Source organism: Hyla sarda, chromosome 3, assembly GCF_029499605.1.
Source record: "Hyla sarda isolate aHylSar1 chromosome 3, aHylSar1.hap1, whole genome shotgun sequence".
In the NCBI taxonomy this organism is placed as follows: Eukaryota; Metazoa; Chordata; class Amphibia; order Anura; family Hylidae; genus Hyla; species Hyla sarda.
The window spans coordinates 317,823,326-317,844,458 of NC_079191.1; the positions used below are offsets into that span (position 1 = coordinate 317,823,326).

Here is a 21,133-nt window from a genome sequence, read left to right on the forward strand (position 1 = left end):
GCAGGGAACAGTGAAGCCCTAACTCACCCACAGCCACTGTCCCTACTTATTGCCTATCTGCCCTGAGTGATGGATCGACAACCACGATGACAAACCCTCCCTGCTAAGTGCTAGGACAGCGTTGTCAAAATAATAAAATACAAAACAGTAGGAGTCGGGAAACAGCTGTAGGCACCACAAACTAACAGACATACGCTAACACACACGGTCAAAATCAGTCAGTTTAGCCGAGGTCGGTACCAGGAAATAGCGGAGTACAGGAACACTAAGCAGGAGAGTAGTCAAAAAGCCAAGCCAAAGATCAAAACCTGAAGTCAGAAACACTATAAAGATTGCTGGTTACTAAACAAAGTCTTTCACCGGCAAGGACCAAAAGCACACTACAGGTTTAAATAGCCAGCTACACAGGTGCAATCTCAGCATGATCAGCTGACTAGCCCAGATATCTAGGGTGTAGCCAGCAAACAAACCAAAGCTCAAGAAAGTTTAACCCTTTGGGACAGACAAGGACGAGTCATTGCACTCTTATTGGCCATTCCAAGACATTTACCTACTTTTCCTGGAGCCACTGATGTGTGTTTTTGTTCATAAATATGTATGGCTGTAACGGAACTTGCTGTTACAAATAGTAGAGATCATCCTGAGTGGGCAAGGACTGTACCAAGCAATTGTCTTGGCAGCAGTCAAAAACACAGAAGCATTGGGGGACTGAAAAGAGAATAACAGGAGTGGGAGGGATCAGCGAAGAACTGTAGGTAGGTAATTATGTTTTTTTTTCTATTTTTACCAGGCCCCAGCAACATATACATTTTTTTAACTTTTGAATTACTCTTTAAGGATCTAGTAAATCTAGTCAGTTTGTTCCTGTTCACTCTCTCTGCTACTATTTCTGACTGCAAACTTTATCACTACTTTGTGCCATCACCTGTTCCACTATCATTCAGTTTCTGTCATTTAATGATGAGTTTCTATTCTTTTCATCTGTTACCTGCTCAGATTTATATTTTCAGGGTACTTGTGTGGTACTATCTTTTGAAAGGAGTATGATTTGTGGTGTTTAGATTTTTGAGGCAGATGTTGCATGTTATATTCAGGGGCCATTGTGTATTTAGCCCCACTCAGTTGAATAGTGTTATATACACAGGCACAGTGTGTGCAGAACAATTCGGGGTGTATCATGTGTGATACTATTATTTTCAGGGGCACAGTGAGTGAAACTATAAGGATTATGTCTTAGTGTAGTATAGAATAAGGATGTACTAGTTAGGAGCTAGGTGCATAAAACAGTCTTTTCAGAATATGCTGGATGGACACTATGTTCCATATTCCAGCCCAATCCCCCTTCAAACTCTCTCGATATGTATTGCCCCACTCAACAATGGTTGTGCCCATGTTGTGTCCCCATATAGTAATTAGGCCCCCTCTGTGTCCCATGGAGTAGTTATGCCCCCTCTGGGCCCCAGTATAGTGGGCCTCCACTTTGTCCCATATAGTAGTAGGCCCCAATACTAACTTTCATTGAAAAACAAAACTCACCTCTCAATCGCTCCCCCACAGCTCCCAGAACTTGAAAGCCACATATGTATCCTGAATACTTTCCTGGAGCCTTTTCCCCTGTGAGCGGTCACACATTCTGTCGGGGACATAAGTGCTGTTCCATTGACAGACTTTTCTATATCATCATTAGTTTGAAATAAGCAGCAGAATTTCACTGAAACCAATGTCAGGCTACTGCAAGCAAGTTAAGAATGTGAGTTGTATTGCAGTGTTAAAGTTTTTATGTAGACAGTTACACATCTTTTGTAATCCTGACTAATAGCTACAGGACCCCCTGTAAAAGGGTTATTTACCTATATAAAACTAAATTCATTTATTACAGTTATGGTTTCTACAACACTACAAATACAAGGCTGTGTCACTGTACATGCACTAGCTTAGCAATGTCATTGTTAATGAAGCGCAACTTCAAAAACCTCAATATAACTATTTGCTTAAGTCACACAAGAGTGGTCACTGGTGTTGTGGCGGCACCTCAACAGGCATTATAAAAAAACAATTCACCATGGATCAAAAAGAACGTATGAGTCAAAGGCAATCCTTAGACATGGCATAGACTAAAAACAAGGGCTTTATGCAGCTTCATTATTGTTATTAAAGGTTACAACCATCAAAGTATGAAAGAAATGACCTTTTGAATAAAGTTCAACCAAAACATTGCTGCAAACAATTGTACAAATCTTTATATAACAAAAGCATGGGACATGGTAGAGCTTCAGCTGTTAAGGAACAAGATATTTCAAAGAACATAAATGAGTATAGTATTCAGGGCACTCACTAGGTAATTTGTCCAACAGGGTAAATCTTGTTTAAAGGACATCGTAGTGCAATATAACTTATCCCCTATAGTTGTAGAACGTGGGGGGGGGGGGGGGGGGGGGTAAGGGGAGTTCCGTTCCCGCATGATGTGGCGGCGGCCAACATGCCCCCTCCATGTACCCCATAGAGATACATGGAGGAGGCGTGTCTGCCGCGGCTTTCTGCTGGGGACGAAATTGCACTTCCTGCAGACTGCCGTGGCCCCGTCCAGAAGATCCCGAAGGGCCCCAGCGCTCGGACCCCCCGTGATCTATAACTTATCCTTTGGATAGGGGATAAATTATGTTGCACTGGAGTACTCCTTTAAATACCGTATATACTCGAGTATAAGCAGAGTTTTTCAGCACGATTTTTCGTGCTGAAAACACCCCCCTCGGCTTATACTCGAGTGAACTCTCCACCCGCAGTGGTCTTCAACCTGCGGACCTCCAGAGGTTTCAAAACTACAACTCCCAGCAAGCCCCGGCAGCCATCGGCTGTCCGGGCTTGCTGGGAGTTGTAGTTTTGAAACCTCCGGAGGTCCGCAGGTTGAAGACCACTGCGGCCTTCGACATCATCCAGCCCCCTCTCACCCCCTTTAGTTCTGTAAAGTACTCGCCTCCACTCGGCGCTGGTCCGGTGCTGCAGGACTGTCCGGAGAGGAGGTGGTCCGGTGGGATAGTGGTTCCGGGCTGCTATCTTCACCGGAGAGGCCTCTTCTAAGCGCTTCGGGCCCGGCCCCAGAATAGTCACGTTGCCTTGACAACGACGCAGAGGTACGTTCATTGCCAACGTACTTCTGCGGCATTGTCAAGGCAACGCCTCTATTCTGGGCCCGAAGCGCGGAGAAGAGGCGCCCCCGGTGAAGATAGCAGCCCGGAACCACTATCCCACCGGACGACCTACTCACCGGACAGCTCTGCAGCACCGGACCAGCGCCGAGCGGAGGTGAGTACTGTACAGAACTAAAGGGGGGTGAGAGGGGACTGGATGATGTCGAAGGCCGCAGTGGTCTTCAACCTGCGGACCTCCAGAGGTTTCAAAACTACAACTCCCAGCAAACCCGGACAGCCGATGGCTGCCCGGGCTTGCTGGGAGTTGTAGTTTTGAAACCTCTGGAGGTCCACAGGTTGAAGACCACTGAGGGCGGATGATGACAAGAGGATGATGAAGGGGGGGTGTGGGATGATGACAAGTGGATGATGAAGGGGGGGGGGGGGGTGGGATGATGAAGGGGGGTGGGGATGATGAAGGGGGGTGGGGATGATGACAAGGGGATGATGAAGGGGGGGGTGTGGGATGATTACAAGGGGATGATGAAGGGGGGTGGGGATGATGACAAGGGGATGATGAAGGGGGGATGTGTGGGATGATGACAAGGGGATGATGACAGGTGATGATGATGAGGGTCTGGATGATGACAGGCGGTGATGATGATGAGGATGTTAATGACGGGTCTGGATGATGACAGGGGGGGATGATGTATTTCCCACCCTAGGCTTATACTCGAGTCAATAACTTTTCCTGGGATTTTGGGTTGAAATTAGGGGTCTCGGCTTATACTCGGGTCGGCTTATACTCGAGTATATACGGTATTGCTGACATCATTAATAATGTAGATCAATCATTTCTACTCTAATAATCAAATCTACAAATTGCCAAGTCAGGTTAACACACTATAGAAGTTTTCACAATGTAAAACTATAGCTACCAGATGCCAAACCATGCTTCCTGCAATTCTGTGCCCCCTGAAATTTATAATAAAACACACTGTACCCTCTGAAATGCATTATAATACATATTGTACCCACTGATATCAATTATATTGCACCCCCTGAAAATAATTATTGCAGCTTTGTCCCAATGGAACAAAGCTATCTATGCAAAACGTGTTTGCAAGTACAAAACAGGGAAAACCCCTCTATAAACATGACTCTCAGGAGAGGTTTTCTCTGATTGGAGTTGATCACTTTCCTGTTTTTTCTCTATCTTGCCCAGACAGCCGCAATGATTTCTTCTAGCCATAACTCCTCTCTGCAGAGCCTGCTGGAAAAATACTGTAGGTGCCACATTTTTGCAGCACCTTAATCATCTTTGCCACCTATAGCAGTAATAATGCCCCTTTGGTGTCTCACACTGTAAAGTGGACAGGTAAGTTGGTTAGGTGGAGGGGTAGGTCCATTCAATTTTTTAACACTTACCGTAAAATCTCTTTCTCGAAGGATCCATTGGGGGACACAGACCATGGGTGCATGCTGCTGTCTCTAGGAGGTATGACACTATGGCAACAAAAAAGTCGGCTCCTCCCAGCAGGATATACCCGCCTCCAGGCCCTGAGCTAATCAGTTTTAGTTCCAGAGGACCGACAGGTCTTGAAGAAAACACGAACTGTCCGAGAACCAGAGAAAATATATAACTGAACTCACCCTCGGACAGAGAACCAAAGAGAAACCCATAAGGGCGGGAGCTGTGTCCCCCCAATGGATCCTTCGAGAAAGAGATTTTACGGTAAGTGTTAAAAAAAAATCTCCTTTTCTCTATCGGCTCCATTGGGGGACACAGACCATGGGACGTACCAAAGCCGTCCCCTGGGTGGGAAGAAGAAAACACTGTTAGGCGGACGGCTGGACCACCGCCGCCTGCAGCACCTTCCGGCCCAGACTAGCATCAGCCAATGCAAAGGTATGAACCCGGTAAAAACCTTGAGAAAGTATGCAAAGACGACCAGGTAGCCGCTTGCAGACCTGCAGGGCCGAGGCCTTGTTCTGGAGAACCCAAGATGCCCCAACAGAACGGGTAGAATGAGCCAAAACCCTGAAGGGAGGGATCTTCCCCCTACAGTGATAGGCTTCCGAAATAGCAGACCGGATCCACCGAAAAATGGTGGCCTTGGAAGCAGGTTGTCCCTTGCAACGACCTTCCGTAAGGACGAAAAAGGAATCGCACTGACGAAAGGAAGCAGTGACAGAGCGGTAGGACCGAACGGCCCGCACCACAGCCAGATTGTGGAGTAAACGCTCCTTGGGATGAGAAGGAGCGGAACAAAAGGACGGAAGGATGAAGTCCTCATTGAGATGAAAAGCCAAAACGACCTTAGGCAAAAAAGAAGGATCTGGCCGGAAGACGACCTTGTCCTGGTGAATCACCAGAAACGGAGAATGGCAGGAAAGAGCTGCCAATTCGGACACTCTCCGAATAGAGGTGATAGCTATACGAAATGCCACTTTCCAAGAAAGAATGCGCAAGGACAATTCCCTAAGAGGTTCAAAAGGGGGACCTTGGAGGACACCCAGAACCAGATTTAAGTCCCACAGGGGAGAAGGGGACCGATAAGGAGGGGCAGCATGTGCTACTCCTTGAAGGAAGGTCCGGACATGAGAATTAGAAGCCAGAGGATGCTGGAAAAGAATAGAAAGGGCCGAAACTGGACCCTTAAGGGAACTGAGAGACAACCCCAGATCCAATCCTGACTGCAAGAAAGAGAGAAGACGGGAAACCGAAAAAGTAACAGGACACAAGACCTGAGCTTCACACCAACTAAATTAAGACCGCCAGGTACAGTGGTAAATCTTTGCCGAGGAGGACTTATGAGCCCTGAGCATGGTGCGAATGACTTGGGAAGAGAAACCGCGGCTCTCAAAACCGTGGTCTCGACCGCCATGCCGTCAAAAGCAGAGACGGTAATAGGGGTGGCACAGGACACCTGAGATAGTAGGTCTGGATGATAGGGAAGGCGCAACGTTAAGTCGTTCAGGAGCCTGACCATGACGACGAACCACACCCGCCGGGCCCAGGCTGGGCCACTAGAATGTCGGAAACGCCCCACTGAGAGTTTCCTCAGGACTCCGAACAGAGAAGAAAGGGAGGAAACAGATAAGGTAGGGCAAAGCCCGACCACCAAACAGACAAGGTAGGGCAAGGCTTGACCAAGAGAGAGGAACGCTTCGGTTGTGGCGGGACAAGCAGAGGTCCACGCCTGGAGCACCCCAGTGGTTGCAGATCACAGCAAACACCCCTGGATGTAGGGACCAGTGGCCTTGGACGACTGAGGACCGACCGTGAAGACCACATCCCAGGGACGGCCAGACTGAAGATAACTGAGATGGCTGGAAACCTGAGTTCCGCCCAGGAGGGAAATTCCCAAGAAGAAAGCAAAGAAAGAATTTCCCTAGGCCCCAAAAATGCTGAAGGGGAAAAAGCTTCTCGGGGGGCCAAGACCCCAGACCGGGCGGTCCCTGAAAACACCTCCCCAGCCTGACAGACTGGCAGGGATGGACAGGAAGGAAAATGAGGGGGAAAACAAAGCCACCATAAAAAGGACCGACAAGACTGACGAGAGAGAACGATCTTGCGGTCGAGAGACAATGGAGACCTGTCCCACCGGAAGAGAATCACCTGTTGAAGAGGTCGGTGATGAAACTGGGCAAATGGCAAGGCCTCCACCAACCGACCCAGGACATCCATGCAAAAGCAAATGGAAACTGGAGCAGGGAGCCGAAGTCATCAGACTCTTGAAAAGAGTCGGCGGAGTCGAAAGCAGGCAGAGGCCGCATTGAACTGGAGCCCCAGGAGAGCGGTTGGGCTTGTCCCAATTGACCATCCAACCGAAGTGAGACAAGGTCTGAAGGTTGAGTCTAAGACTCTCCAGGATCTGGGTCCTGGCTGGAGCTCAGATCAGGAGGTAGTCCAAATAAGGAATCATGGAAACAACTGTTGTCCGTAAAAAGGCTATCATAGGCACCAGGACTTTGGTAAAGACCGAAATGGATAGCCACAATAGAAAATGACCGTCCGGAACTGCAGAGCGGAGGTACCGCTGATGACCGGAAAACAATGAGATGTGGAGGCAGGCATCCTTGATGTCCCCTTGAACCATGGACGCCAGCACCGAATGGAGAGACTCCATTCGGGGAACGCAAGATGCTGGCTGAGATACTCAAGAAACAAGACTGGGCGAACAGAAACGCTTTTCTTGGAGACCACAAAGAGGTTGGAATAAACCTTGAAAACGTTCCCCTGAAGCTGCATGTCCAGGCATCCCGGAGGGTAAGAGGCGACCAACCACCCGAGAGAGGTCGGCGGGTGGGGCGACCCTTCAGGCCGAGGAAGGCCTACGGGTGCCTGATTGGGCCGCCAAACGGATAGCCGACCTCTGGGAACGGATAGCCGACCTCCGGGAGGAATGGGATCGGAAAGAGGAGCCCTCTTCCCATGAAGGCGCCTGGCTGGATCCTTTGTTGGTACCCTTTGTTGGTACCAAAGGTCTGCAGAACCGGAAGGAAGACTTACCACGGAAAGCGGTTCTGTGAGTCTTATCAGAGGTAATAAAGAACTCTTTTTCCCCGCCCGTCGCCTCACTTCCTGAAGGTGGCGTGCGCATTCCAGGCCACATGAAGGGACGGTGGCTACCAGGTAGCTTGTGGTAAAGGCAGCACAGTGGCTGCACATGGAAGCAGAACACAGAAAAATCTCCGGCTGCGGAGCATCGGAGAGCTAGATTAAATAAATCCTCCGGAGGGATCTTGAAGACTACCCTGGTGGAGTTGGAAGACCATACTAAAAGGGCCTTTGACACCCAGGCAGAAGCAAAAGCAGGAAGAACCTGCTGTCTCAAAGGCAGAGATTGCCAAAGTATCCACCTTCATGTCCGCTGGATTCTTGAAGGCAGCCGCATCAGCCAACGGCCGGGTAGGCGGTTTAGAAAGAGGATAGACCGGCGGATCCACAGTTGGAGAGGAGGTCCACCGAGCAATGAGATCCTTGGCGAAGGAATACCGCACTTGAACCTTCTTCGTTTCCTGTAACTTCTTGTCAGGGTGACTTCAGGCGGATACCCGCAGGGCGTAAAATTCAGCATGAGAGCTGAAAGTCTTGAGTGCCGGTCGGGCACAAAGAAAGGAGACTGCTGGAGCCACGTCCGAAGTTCCTGGGTCCTTTAGCTGGAAGGTGTCTCTTATGGCCGCGACCAATGAGTACACCACATTAGGCACATCCGTGCGGTCCTCTGAGTCGGAGGCCGAATCAGAAACTTCTTCCACAAGTTCTCCAGGTGAATGGGAACGTGTGAGGCGGCCCTGGAAGAGAGACGGACCTGGTACGTGGGTCTGGAGAGCCAGAGCGGCGACCCTGGGAGCATTCTCTAGAGGAGCGACGCTTGCTACGCTTGCTACAGGTCGGAGTAACGGGGCAATGCTTGCGAGGGGAGCGCCCGTGACTGCCAGAAGACTCGGGGGATGAGTCAGATGAAACACCCCTATGATGCTGCGAGAGCGTCAGAATAGGGGGAGAGCGGGACCCTCCGGAGGGCCGGTGTAGGGAGGGCCTCTCCAAGGCAGTCAGCACATAACGGGAGACCTGAGCAAAGTCGGATATAGACTGGGAGAGGGAGGGAACCCAGGCTGGAGGGGCGGCCGAACCCACCGGGTCTGGAAGAACAACCAGGGTAGAGTAGCAGGGGGAGCAGTGGAGCAGGCAGAACAAGTGGTTCAGCAGAACTAGACAGTTTAGAGTTACAGTATTAAAGGATTAAAGGAGTGGCTAACACTCCAGTTATCTGTTTAGAGGGAGGCCGTTCTTGGACTCTCTCACCCAGGACACTGTTCCATTCCACTGTGTTGCTGATACAGTCTGCTTATGCCTTGAGATCCCCATAGACCACAATGAACCTATTTTAAAATTAAGCCACAACACTGTAACACTCTGTCCCACCCCGGGACTCGAACCCATGGTGGTCTCCAGGCTGTCAGAGAGGAGAAATGCCGGCCAATAGCAAGGGAGGGGAGTGTTAGGAGCAGGGGGCACCGCTGATTGGCCCCTGCCACCATAATCGTGCGCACATCGCTGATTGGTGTTCAGTTCACGCCCGGAGAAGCTTCGGCGGCCCTGGGTGGGCGGAGTACTAACAAGAAGTCCCGTAATGGCGCCCGCTCCTTGCCCCGAGCTCACGGGTAATTGAGCGGACTAGACCCGCAGGCAGCAGCGGCAGCTGAAAGTGAAAGTAAGCCGGCGCTCAGAGCGCCCGCATAGAAGAACGCCGCGGCTGTCAGCCACTTCAATGTAAAAAACAGACACACAGTCGTTTTCACACACACACACACACACACACACATATATATACATATATGAATAAAGTGAAGAAAGCTGTGCCCCATCCAAACTGCCACTGCTCACCCCAGTAATAAAGGACCCCCTGTCCAGGCCAGCCCCATTAGACCCATGAGAAAGGTGGGCCAAAAACTGAGGGTCTCCAGATGTTGAAAATCTGCACCTAAGGAGAAAGGGAAATATACTCACCTCAGCCAGAAGAACTTACCTCATGAAGTCTTCCTATAAAGTCTTCAGCCAGCTTTTGTCACTTGCATCATGCCGGGCTACCATGTGCTAGCGAGGCGAGCAGGGAATAGGGGGACCCGGACCCATGAGGTACAAACCCAGGCGCTGACCGTTGGCGAGAGGGGGTGAACAGCGCATATACGCAATGTCTGTGCCCCCTTACTCGCAATGGGGAAACAGTGAGCCGCAGTTTCTGAGTCCCCACCTGAAAACAGGACAGAAAATGGAATAAAAAAAATCTAACACATCCCTAAATCTAGGAAAATAATAAAACATAAGATCTGGTCTGGAGAGAACTCCAGACCATGTCCACCTCCTTAGACACTAAGCTTAAAACTGATTAGCTCAGGGCCTGGAGGTGGGTATATCCTGCTGGGAGGAGCAGACTTTTTTGTGTCCATAGTGTCATACCTCCTAGAGACAGCAGCATACACCCATGGTCTGTGTTCCCCAATGGAGCCGATAGAGAAATATTGATTGGTTCCAAGACAGCCACTGTAAGTAAAGAGCTGCTGAAAGCTACAAATCACTTTATGCATATCAAGCAAGTGCTTCTTCATGGTCATGTACAAAATACAAAAAAAAAAAAACTATGGTAAATCAATCAGCTCAGCCTTGCCCAGGTAAAGAGTAGTAAATATGTAGTACTGCACTGCATTGTGGAGAGATGCCAACCAGTGCATGCACTTCAGGAATACAAAAGTTTTACCAATGAAATGCTTGCTCTGATTTATCAGATCTTCCAGCCATTCACATCTAGAAAGGAAAAGTGTGTCAGTGCATTAACTCCTCAAAAAGTTAAATGGCCAATGTCTGGTATCGCCAAGAAAGGAAATAAACGTGATAAATGTACCAATAGGTATAGATTTATTATATATGAAAACTCATATAAAAACTATTTATTGACAAAATATTATTAAAGAATGGTAAAAATATTGTGCCTTACGTGGGGCCCCACGTGGGCACTGATAAAATGATAAAAATCGGATGCCACAGATCTGTATAGAGTCTGTGGTTACAAATTCACACAAGAATTGAACCTATACACCACTGAAGAAGGGGTGTTCATTTGCCATACCCCAAAATGCATCTGTGTATATTTGCAAGTCGGATGCCACTAAACTTCATTCACACTTAGCACTTATCCCGGTGCGTTTTTCATTGCTTATAACAACGTTATAGGAACGAACTGTATGCCATACATCCACCTGAGAACGTTGACCGTATGTTGACTACAAGCTGATGTATCCCATTGAGGCTGAAAAGGACTTTAAACCTCTTTTTTGGAACGAACGTTACAACTAAACAGTCAGCTGACCTGCAATCAGCTGACTGCTGACGTCAGACGCCACTGGGAACCACGCTGACCGGCCAAGTACTGCTATTCTCGGAGCTCACTGAGGGAGATGTGGCCGTATATCGCCACCCCAGCTCGAGCGTGATACAGCCAGCCAGACCCCAGGAGCGGTGAGTGGCACGAAAGTGCCGACAACTCTATTAACAGCCATTACGCTGCATGTCAATACAGTGAACTTAAAGAGCACAATACACGGAATTAACACTGATACAGTGTATATGTGATAATATTAAAAAGAGGATGAAATTGGCAGAATATAACTAAAAGACTGAGAGACTGCAACATTATATACGGGATATATGAATGTGGCCACATTCTCACACAGGACTATGCACTAAGATTGCGATCTAGTCCCCTACAGGAAATCACAACCAACGAAAACTTACAATATTTATTTGTATCTATAGCTATATTTCTCATTTGCAGGTGTTTTTTTATTACAGGTTGTTTCTTTATTGCAGGTTAATGTTTTGTTACAGGGGATAAAACTGAATTCAGTCATATATTGTGAGATATTCAATTCTTGTGTGAATTTGTGACCACAGACTCTATACAGATCTGTGGCATCCTATTTTTATCATTTTATCAGTGCCCACATGGGGCCCCATGTAAGGCACAATATTTTTACCATTCTTTAATTATATTTTGTCAATAACATTTTTTTATATGAGTTTTTATATATAATAAATCTATACCTATTGGTACATTTATCACGTTTATTTCCTTTCTTGGCGATACCAGACATTGGCCATTTAACTTTTTGTGGAGTTAATGCACTGACACACTTTTCCTTTCTAGATGTGAATGGCTGGAAGATCTGATAAATCAGAGCAAGCATTTCATTGGTAAAACTTTTGTATTCCTGAAGTGCATGCACTGGTTGGCATCTCTCCACAATGCAGTGCAGTACTACATATTTACTGACACACTTTTTCTTTTTGAACATTTTCTTCTTCTCCTCTTTTGGGTGAGAGGTATTCAGTTAACCTCGTGCATTTCATGTTGTTGAGCTACGCATTCACATTTATTTTTACATCTAGAAAGGACCCTTGTATGCTGAAATATTGTAACCTAAGGCCTTTTTATCTTAAAAGACCACTGTACTGGGCAGAACAGAGTGGCTTGCTGCTCTATCGAATTCTATAAATATAACAGAAGTTTGACTAAACCAACATACTGTAAGTCATTGGGCTACATTAGGATCAATTTAGATCCGACAAATCTCATATGTAATAGAAACCATAAAGTCACCATTAAAAGAGGATTACCATAAAGAGCAATAGCCATGAAGCTATAAGTACAGAAACAGTTTTTGAAATGAAGATATTTCAAATGTATTACAAAGAAAGCTAGTCCAAGTAACAATGTCAGCAAATATAATACAATTAGAGTATCCTTTGTCAGTACAATTGGAGGAAATTGGAGGAAAATAAAACAAATTATATAATTCCTGGTCAAAAAGTGACTTACTTCCCCAGATATTTCCTTACAAGTTACTGGCCGCTTTAATTAAATATTTATACACATTTTTACATTTTTTTTTTCTAATAATTCATTTTAGTAAGCTGTTAAAATTTTGCTTTTTTGGTTAGTTACTTACTCAGTAACCTTCTTTTTTTTTCAGGACATTCATCTATTCTGCATTTACAAGAGGAAGCCCTACACCTTTGTATATAGTAGCTATGGCTGTGCTGTTTTGTTCCTACAATGGTTTCTTACAAGCTCACTGCATGGTATTTGTTGCTGCATACCCCAACGATTGGTACATGGATATTCGATTCCTATTAGGTAAAAGTATGGAGTCAGTTTTGTAATTCTACATCTATCTATCTCTCTACCTCTCTGTTAGGGCTCTATTACATGGGTTGAGGCACTGTTTAAATTAGCGCCGGTTTAGTTCTGTGCTCATTTAACCTCTTAAGGACCAAAGACGTCCTGGGATGTCATGGCACCCTGGGCCTTAAAGGGTAGCTCCCACCATCCTATTTTTTTTTTTTTGCTAGCCCGTTCCCCCCCCCCTCCGCTACGGCACTAGCCCGTTCCCTCCTCCCCCCCCCCCCCCGCCCCGCATACCTCGTTCCCTCATTACACTTGCAGTTACTGCAGAGTCTGGCAGCGGGCGTGCAGGGACAGCGGCGGCAACGAGGCGGCGGCGATGTGCGGGAGGAGTGGCCTCCCAGCCAGTGGCCGGGGAGCCAATGCGCTCGCTCCCGCCTGTCTGATTGACAGGCAGGGTGCGAGTGCAGCCTAACTGAAAAAGGACTGATTGCCACTCCAAAATCAGTCCTTTTTCAGTGGCCGGTTTTTAAATGTAAATTAAACCTTTTTAATGAAAAAAATAAAATAAAAGTATATTAGAGATATGTTGTAGAACATAAGTACTACAACATATCAAAAAATAAAGTTGGTGACAGTGCCCATTTAAGGACCTATGACGTCCCAGGACGTCATGGCGTTTTCCGGTCCCTGCCGCTCGCCGGGCAGAGATTGGAACCGGATGCCTGCTGAAGTCCTTCAGCAGGCATCCAGGGCAAACGCCGAGGGGGGCCATGTAGGCCCCCCATGTCGGCGATCACCGCAAATCGCAAGGGAAATCGCCCTTGCAATCTGCGGCGATACCAGGCTGATCGGGTCTCTGGGACCCGACCGCCCGGTAATTTAGCATGATCCCGGCTGTCACAGACAGCCAGGACCATGCTAAAGTATAGGAGCGAGGTGGCAAGCCTGCCACCTCCTCCGATCCCCTGCGATTCTTCGGTTAGTTAACCGACCAATCGCAGGGGGGGGGGGGGGGATTGGGCGGTTACTTCCTCCCGCCCTGCTCGGCCCCTGGAAGTCCGGAGAGGATGGGAGGAAGACCGGAGGATGTGGCGGGGGACGGGGGGAATGCTGGGGCCCGGCCCCGGTACTTACCTCGTCCCTGAAGACCCGGATCCCGGCGATTAAGACGGCGGCGACAGATGAGTGGATCTTCAGCCGCGGTCGGGCCATTTACAGCAATGCACGTCGCCGTAAAGCGACATGCATTGCTGTATTAGGACCCTGTATACTACAACTCCCAGCATGCCCAGACAGCCCTTGGCGTCTGGGCATGCTGGGAGTTGTAGTTTTGCAACATCTGGAGGTCCACAGTTTGGAGACCACTGTGCCCTTCCAGATGTTGCAAAACTACACATCCTCAGCATGCCCTTACTGTCCAGGCATGCTGGGAGTTGTAGTTCTGTAACATCTGGCCCTTCAGATGTTGCAGAACTACAACTCCCAGCATGCCTGGACAGTTTTGGCATACTGGGAGTTGTAGTTTTGCAACATCTGGAAGGGCACAGATTGGGAACCACTGTATTAGTGGTCTGCAAACTGTAGTCCTCCAGATGTTGCAAACTACAACTCCAAGCATGCTGGGAGTTGTAGTTCGGCAACATCTGGCTCTAAAGATGTTGCCCAACTACTACTTCCAGCATGCCTGAGAATGTTTGGGAGTTGTGGTTTTGCAACAACTGGAGGCACACTGGTTGGGAAACATTGTCTGTTTCCTAACTCAGTGTTTCCCAACCCGTGTGCCTCCAGCTGTTGCAAAACTATAACTAAGAGCATGCACTGATAGACTGTGCATGCTGGGAGTTGTAGTTTTGCAACAGCTGGAGGTTCCCCCCCCTGTGAATGTACAGGATACATTCACATGGGCAGGGGGCTTACAGTGAGTATCAGGCTGCAAGTTTGCAATGCAGCAAATTTTGCACGGCAGGTCAAACTCGCAGCGGGAAACTCGTTGTAATCCCCCGCCCGTGTGACTGTACCCTAAAAACACTACACTACACTAACACAAAATAAAAGAAAAAGTAAAAAACACTACATATACCCCTACACAGCCCTCTCCCCTCCCCAATAAAAATTAAAAACGTCTGGTACGCCACTGTTTTCAAATTGGAGCCTCCAGCTGTTGCAAAACAACAACTCCCATTATTGCCGGACAGCCGTTGACTGTCCAGGCATGCTGGGAGTTTTGCAACAGCTGGAGGCACCCTGTTTGGGAATCACTGGTGTAGAATACCCTTATGCAAATCCCTAATTCAGGCCTCAAATGCACATGGCGCTCTTACTTTGGAGCCCTGACGTATTTCAAGGCAACAGTTTAGGGTCACATATGGGGTATCGCCGTACTCGGGAGAAATTGCCTAACAAATTTTGGGGGGCTTTTTCTCCTTTCACCCCTTATGAAAAGGTGAAGTTGGGGTCTACACCAGCATGTTAGTGTAAAAAAATCAATTTTTTACACTAACATGCTGGTGTTGCCCTATACTTTTCATTTAGACAAGAGGTAAAAGGGAAAAAAGCCCCCCAAAATTTGTAATGCAATTTCTCCCGACTACGGAGATACCCCATATGTGGGCGCAAAGTGCTCTGGGGGCGCACAACAAGGCCCAGAAGGGAGAGTGCACCATGTATATTTGAGGTGATTTGCACAGGGGTGGCTGATTGTTACAGCGGTTTTGACAAACGCAAAAAAAAAAAAACCCACATGTGACCCCATTTCGGAAACTACACCCCTCACGGAATGTAATGAGGGGTGCAGTGAGAATTTACACCCCACTGGTGTATGACAGATCTTTGGAACAGTGGGCTGTGCAGATAAAAAATGTTGTACATCCCACTGTTCCAAAGATCTGACAGACACCAGTGGGGGGCAAATGCTCACTGTACCCCTTGTTACGTTCCTCAAGGGGTCTAGTTTCCAAAATGGTATGCCATATGGGGGTTATTTTGCTGTCCTGGCACCATAGGGGCTTCCTAAATGCGACATGCCCCCCGAGCAAAATTTGCTCTCAAAAAGCCAAATATGACTCCTTCTCTTCTGAGCATTGTAGTTCGCCCGTAGTGTGCTTCAGGTCAACTTTTGGGGTACCTCCATACCCAGAAGAGATGGGGTTACAAATTTTGGGGGGGTATTGTCTCCTATTAACCCTTGCAAAAATGTGAAATTTGGGGGGAAAACACACATTTTAGTGAAAATTTTTTTTTTACACGTATGCAAAAGTCGTGAAACCCCAGTGGGGTATTAAGGCTCACTTTATTCCTTGTTACGTTCGTCAAGGGGTCTAGTTTCCAAAATGGTATGCCATGTGGGTATTTTTTTGCTGTCCTGGCACCATAGGTCCTTCCTAAATGCGACATGCCCCCAAGTAAAATTTGCTCTCAAAAAGCCAAATATGACTCCTTCTCTTCTGAGCATTGTAGTTCGCCCGTAGTGCACTTCAGGTCAACTTATGGGGTACCTCCATACTCAGAAGAGATGGGGGTTACAAATTTTTGGGGGTATTTTCTGCTATTAACCCTGGCATAAATGTGAAATTTGGGGGGAAACACACATTTTAGTGAAATTTTTTTTTTAATTTTTTTACATATGCAAAAGTCGTGAAACACCTGTGGGGTATTAAGGCTCACTTTATTCCTTGTTACGTTCCTCAAGGGGTCTAGTTTCCAAAATGGTATGCCATGTGGTTTTTGTTTCCTGTTCTGGCACCATAGGAGCTTCCTAAATGCAACATGCCCCCCAAAAACCATTTCAGAAAAACGTACTCTCCAAAATCCCCTTGTCGCTCCTTCGCTTCTGAGCCCTCTACTGCGCCCGCCGAACAATTTACATAGACATATGAGGTATGTGCTTACTGGAGACACATTGGGCTACAAATATAAGCATACATTTTCTCCTTTTACCCCTTGTAAAAATTCAAAAATTGGGTCTACAAGAACATGCGAGTGTAAAAAATGAAGATTGTGAATTTTCTCCTTCACTTTGCTGCTATTCCTATGAAACACCTAAAGGGTTAAAATGCTGACTGAATGTCATTTTGAATACTTTGGGGGCTGCAGTTTTTATAATGGGGTCATTTGTGGGGTATTTCTAAGATAAAGACCCTTCAAATCCACTTCAAACCTGAACTGGTCCCTGAAAAAGTGTGATTTTGGAAATTTTGTGAAAAATTGGAAAATTGCTGCTGAACTTTGAAGCCCTCTGGTGTCTTCCAAAAGTAAAAGCACGTAAATTTTATGATGCAAAAATAAAGTGGACATATTGTATATGTGAATAAAAAAAAATTATTTGGAATATCCATTTTCCTTACAAGCAGAGAGCTTCAAAGTTAGAAAAATGCAAAATTTTCAATTTTTTCATCAAATTTTGGAATTTTTCACTAAGAAACGATGCAAGTATCGACAAAATTTTACCAATAACATAAAGTAGAATATGTCACGAAAAAACAATCTCGGAATCAGAATGATAGGTAAAAGCATTCAAAATTATTAATGTTTAAAGTGACAGTGGTCAGATGTTCAAAAAACGCTCTGGTTCTAAGGTGTAAAATGGCCTGGTCCTTAAGGGGTTAAAGATTCTATTGCAGGGCTCAACCAAAGTGCAGGAGGGCTGCACGAGTTATAACTGGATTGTTCATGCAGCCCTCTTCTTCTGTCATGTGATGGCCACACATCCCCAGGGAGATAGCCACGATCAACGGTCATTTGTCGGCTGATCACTGGCCCTATTATGGAAGATCATATTGGCCAAAAATCGTCCCGTGTAATAAAGCCCTTACCTTCCCTTTATTATTTTGCCCACAGTTACAACTTTGAAAGCTGGCAACAAAATGCATTCCCATATTGTATAATGTAGTTTATATTGACTGTATTTCAATTTCAGGGGTTGTCATTTTCTTCCTTGGAATGAGTATTAATCTACATAGTGACCATATTCTGCGCAATTTAAGAAAACCAACTGAAGTCACTTACAAAATTCCACAAGGTAACATATTAGATTATGTACATCCAATATACATGTAAAAAAGCAACTGAACTAAAGAGTTTTTATCACAAAGCAAAGTTAGTAGAAAAGTTGGAAAAATCTGATGTGTACCACATAGATGCATGTAAAGGAATACAAATGTGCCGTATTTATGTAAAATGAGCTACATCCCTGTACCACCCTCCCCCATGGATTTGAGGACTTTCTGATTTTCCCTGAGAAATGAGCACACACATTCACACAATTGCCCTAATTTACTATTGTAAACCTGACATGTTTTGTTAGGTTGTGGGCCAGAATTGAAAAAAACAAAACAAACTTGTCTAACTCCCCATTTAACTGAGAAAACCCGAAAAAGGGGAGTGCCCACTGAAAAGGGGGAGTGTCCCTGAAATTTTCATTAAAAAAATCCACCATATTTACTAAGGTTTTCACAGAAAATGTAGTGGATTTGAGCTGAGGAAAACCCGACAGATCAGAGCATTTGTAAAAAAAGAACTACATTTAGGGAAAAGTGCAAAATGTAAGGAAACCTTAGTTAACACTGTGGGAAAAAAAATTGTAGGAAATTAAACCCCACAAGGAAAACTCCACTCCACTCTTAGTAAATCAGGGCCAATGTGTGGTGACACAGGGTGGTTTGTTGGAGGCAGCTTCTCCTGGGCCAGACACGGGGAATAAATGAACACACCGATGTTAGGTTACGGATAACTGTCTGATGCAGATGGTAATACACATACAGCTAGCTTTTGATGTGAGAGTGCAGCGTAACCCCTTGGGAGACCTGTTGCCTTGCTGAGACTTGTGGTGCTTACACCCAACAGATTTATACTGACTTGTGAGATGGAAGATTGATTCCAGGTAGCTAGGGTCCTGTTAAGGTACTGAAGACTTGCCGGCAGGGGCATGAATTTTCTCCTTGCGATTAATCCTTGTAGGATGACCAGTTGAGAGATTAGACTTGAAGTAGGCCTCTCCTCAGAGCGCATGACACACAACACACCTGAGCTAAGCTGTTGTTCAGGAGCCACATTAAGGTGACCTGACTAACCCCTACCCTGCACCACACTATGAGGAGAGACTTTTGGGGTTCTCATTGGCAGGAAGGGTCACATGGGGTTCACACTGCTCTCATTTAAGGGTACAGTACACATATAAAACATGTACAGTGGTCCCTCAACATACGATGGTAATTCGTTCCAAACGAGCCATCGTTTGTCGAATCCATCGTATGTTGAGGGATTCGTGCAATGTAAAGTATAGGAAGCTGTACTCACCGGTCCCCGCCGCTCGAGATGGTGTCCCCGCCGCTCCCGATGGTGACCCCGGGCCTCCGCTGGGCTCTCCGCTGTCTTCTCCGGTCCTCTGCTGTCTTCTCTGGTCCTCTGCTTTCTTCCGCAAGGCCTTACTGGGCCTGCGTAGCGACGTCATTACGCCGCTGCGTACGCCATTCCTATTGGATGACGTGCGCAGCAGCGTATTGACGTCATCGGAGAGTGCCGAGAAGACACCGGAAGACCAGCGCTGGACCCGGAGGGCACCCCGGAGCATCGTGGAGGAGTAAGTAATACTTACCGCACCACACGGGGAACATTAAGCTGCTATCTGGCAGCAGCGTAAGCATTTTGCGCTGCCGGATAGCACAATGCGATTGCCCCGACATTAAAAAGCATCGTATGTCGATGCTGACATCAACATGCGATGGCCTCTGAGAGGCCATCGAATGTCGATTTGATCATATGTCGGGGCCATCGTAGGTCGTGGGGGGGGTCACTGTATACATATACGAATAACAATCAATTTAGAAAAATATATTATCTGGCATTATAAGATACTCATAATTAATTAAACAGTGAAGGAAGGTCCAGTGCTTGCTCAGATGCAAAAAGTGTATTTTATTAAACTTCACAGGACATTACAGATGCACAAATGTGACGTGTTTCGGTCGCGTGCTGCAACCTTAGTCATACAACTATTGTGAGCATACAGATCTCTTAAATAGGGGAAAGAGGAGGGGTTGTGTGCAGGTAAATGTAAAACACATGGACCAACCATATTAACCCCTTCTTTACTCAACTTTACATGGTTCCTTAAAATATAATAAAACGACAATGTATACAAATCTATAAAAAGACTAACACAGATCTTATATAAAAAAAAAATACTATATAATGTTCATTTCTAGTGCAATATTCACATCACCATCAAAAGAAAAATTACAATTTTTTTTTTTAAGTACCAAAAATGTATAATTGTAAATTTTTTGTATCTTTTGTATATATCCTGTATTAGGGAAAAACTGAACATATAAAGGAAATGTGTCACTTGCTGACAGAACTGGAGAACATCAAATAAATATATTAATTTGGTACACCTACTAACACATTAAGTTAAACCATTACAGTTAACGCACCATGTGAATATTGACAGACCTATATTGAGCTGTTATATCAATATCAGTATATACAATACACCTACACATTCACTATAATTAGAGCACCATGTAAATGTGAACATACTTGAACATAGATGAAAATAGAGAGGCAAACTGGAAATCTTAAATAATAGTCTAACTACCATCACTTTTGTAATATCACTTCTCGTCTATGGTTCAGACACTGAAGATATCTTGTTTGTAGCTTGATAATCCAGTATACGGGTACGTTCACACAAGCGGATCCCCAGCGTATTATGCTGCGGATCCGCCACTGAAGGACCTCTGTATGCTGCCTTTACAGGTACCTGCTGCAGAGTTTCTGATTTATGACGCCTCCTCTCAGGAGAGCTGTCACTTTTTCTATTCCCTGAAGAATGAGGACTGAAAAGTCACCGCCATGTATTTCGGAGCAATGTTATGTGGCCATTGAAACATGGCGGGAATTAAAGTGCGGTATAGCTGATAAATGTTTTCTAGTCCTCCTCTTCAGAGAATTACTAGTGCAGCCGACATATTGTAATTGACATGGCTCACATGTAATAAGGTAAATGACATTAACTATATTACAATTTATATATGGTTTCCTTAGTTACAGGTACAAAGTTTCCTTAGTTACAGGTACAAATATTATGTCCACACCTGTAACTGCCCTTTGTATTGAGCCATGTTTGTTTAGATGAATCTTTACTGCAGTATGAACTCTTAGAAATGCATTGTCCTACAGTGGGGCCCCTGCGTGCTACACATTTATAACCATCCTTGAAAACTTCAGAAAATGCTGGATCATATAGTAACAATGGCAGGAATTTATTAATAATTCACAAAATAATTTTAAATTCCTGACTACATTCTGTGG

General features: G+C 46.0%; 1 protein-coding gene across 2 annotated transcripts in view; it reads left to right on the forward strand.

Moving 5' to 3' along the window:
- SRD5A2 (steroid 5 alpha-reductase 2) overlaps positions 1 to 21,133 on the forward strand; it is a 110,211-nt gene that overhangs the window by 32,525 nt on the left and 56,553 nt on the right. For both annotated transcript variants that reach the window (XM_056567161.1, XM_056567159.1), the window contains exons 3-4: positions 12,669 to 12,832; positions 17,739 to 17,840. In XM_056567161.1, coding sequence (XP_056423136.1) covers positions 12,669 to 12,832; positions 17,739 to 17,840 — 266 coding nt within the window. The remainder of the gene's footprint in view (positions 1 to 12,668; positions 12,833 to 17,738; positions 17,841 to 21,133) is intronic.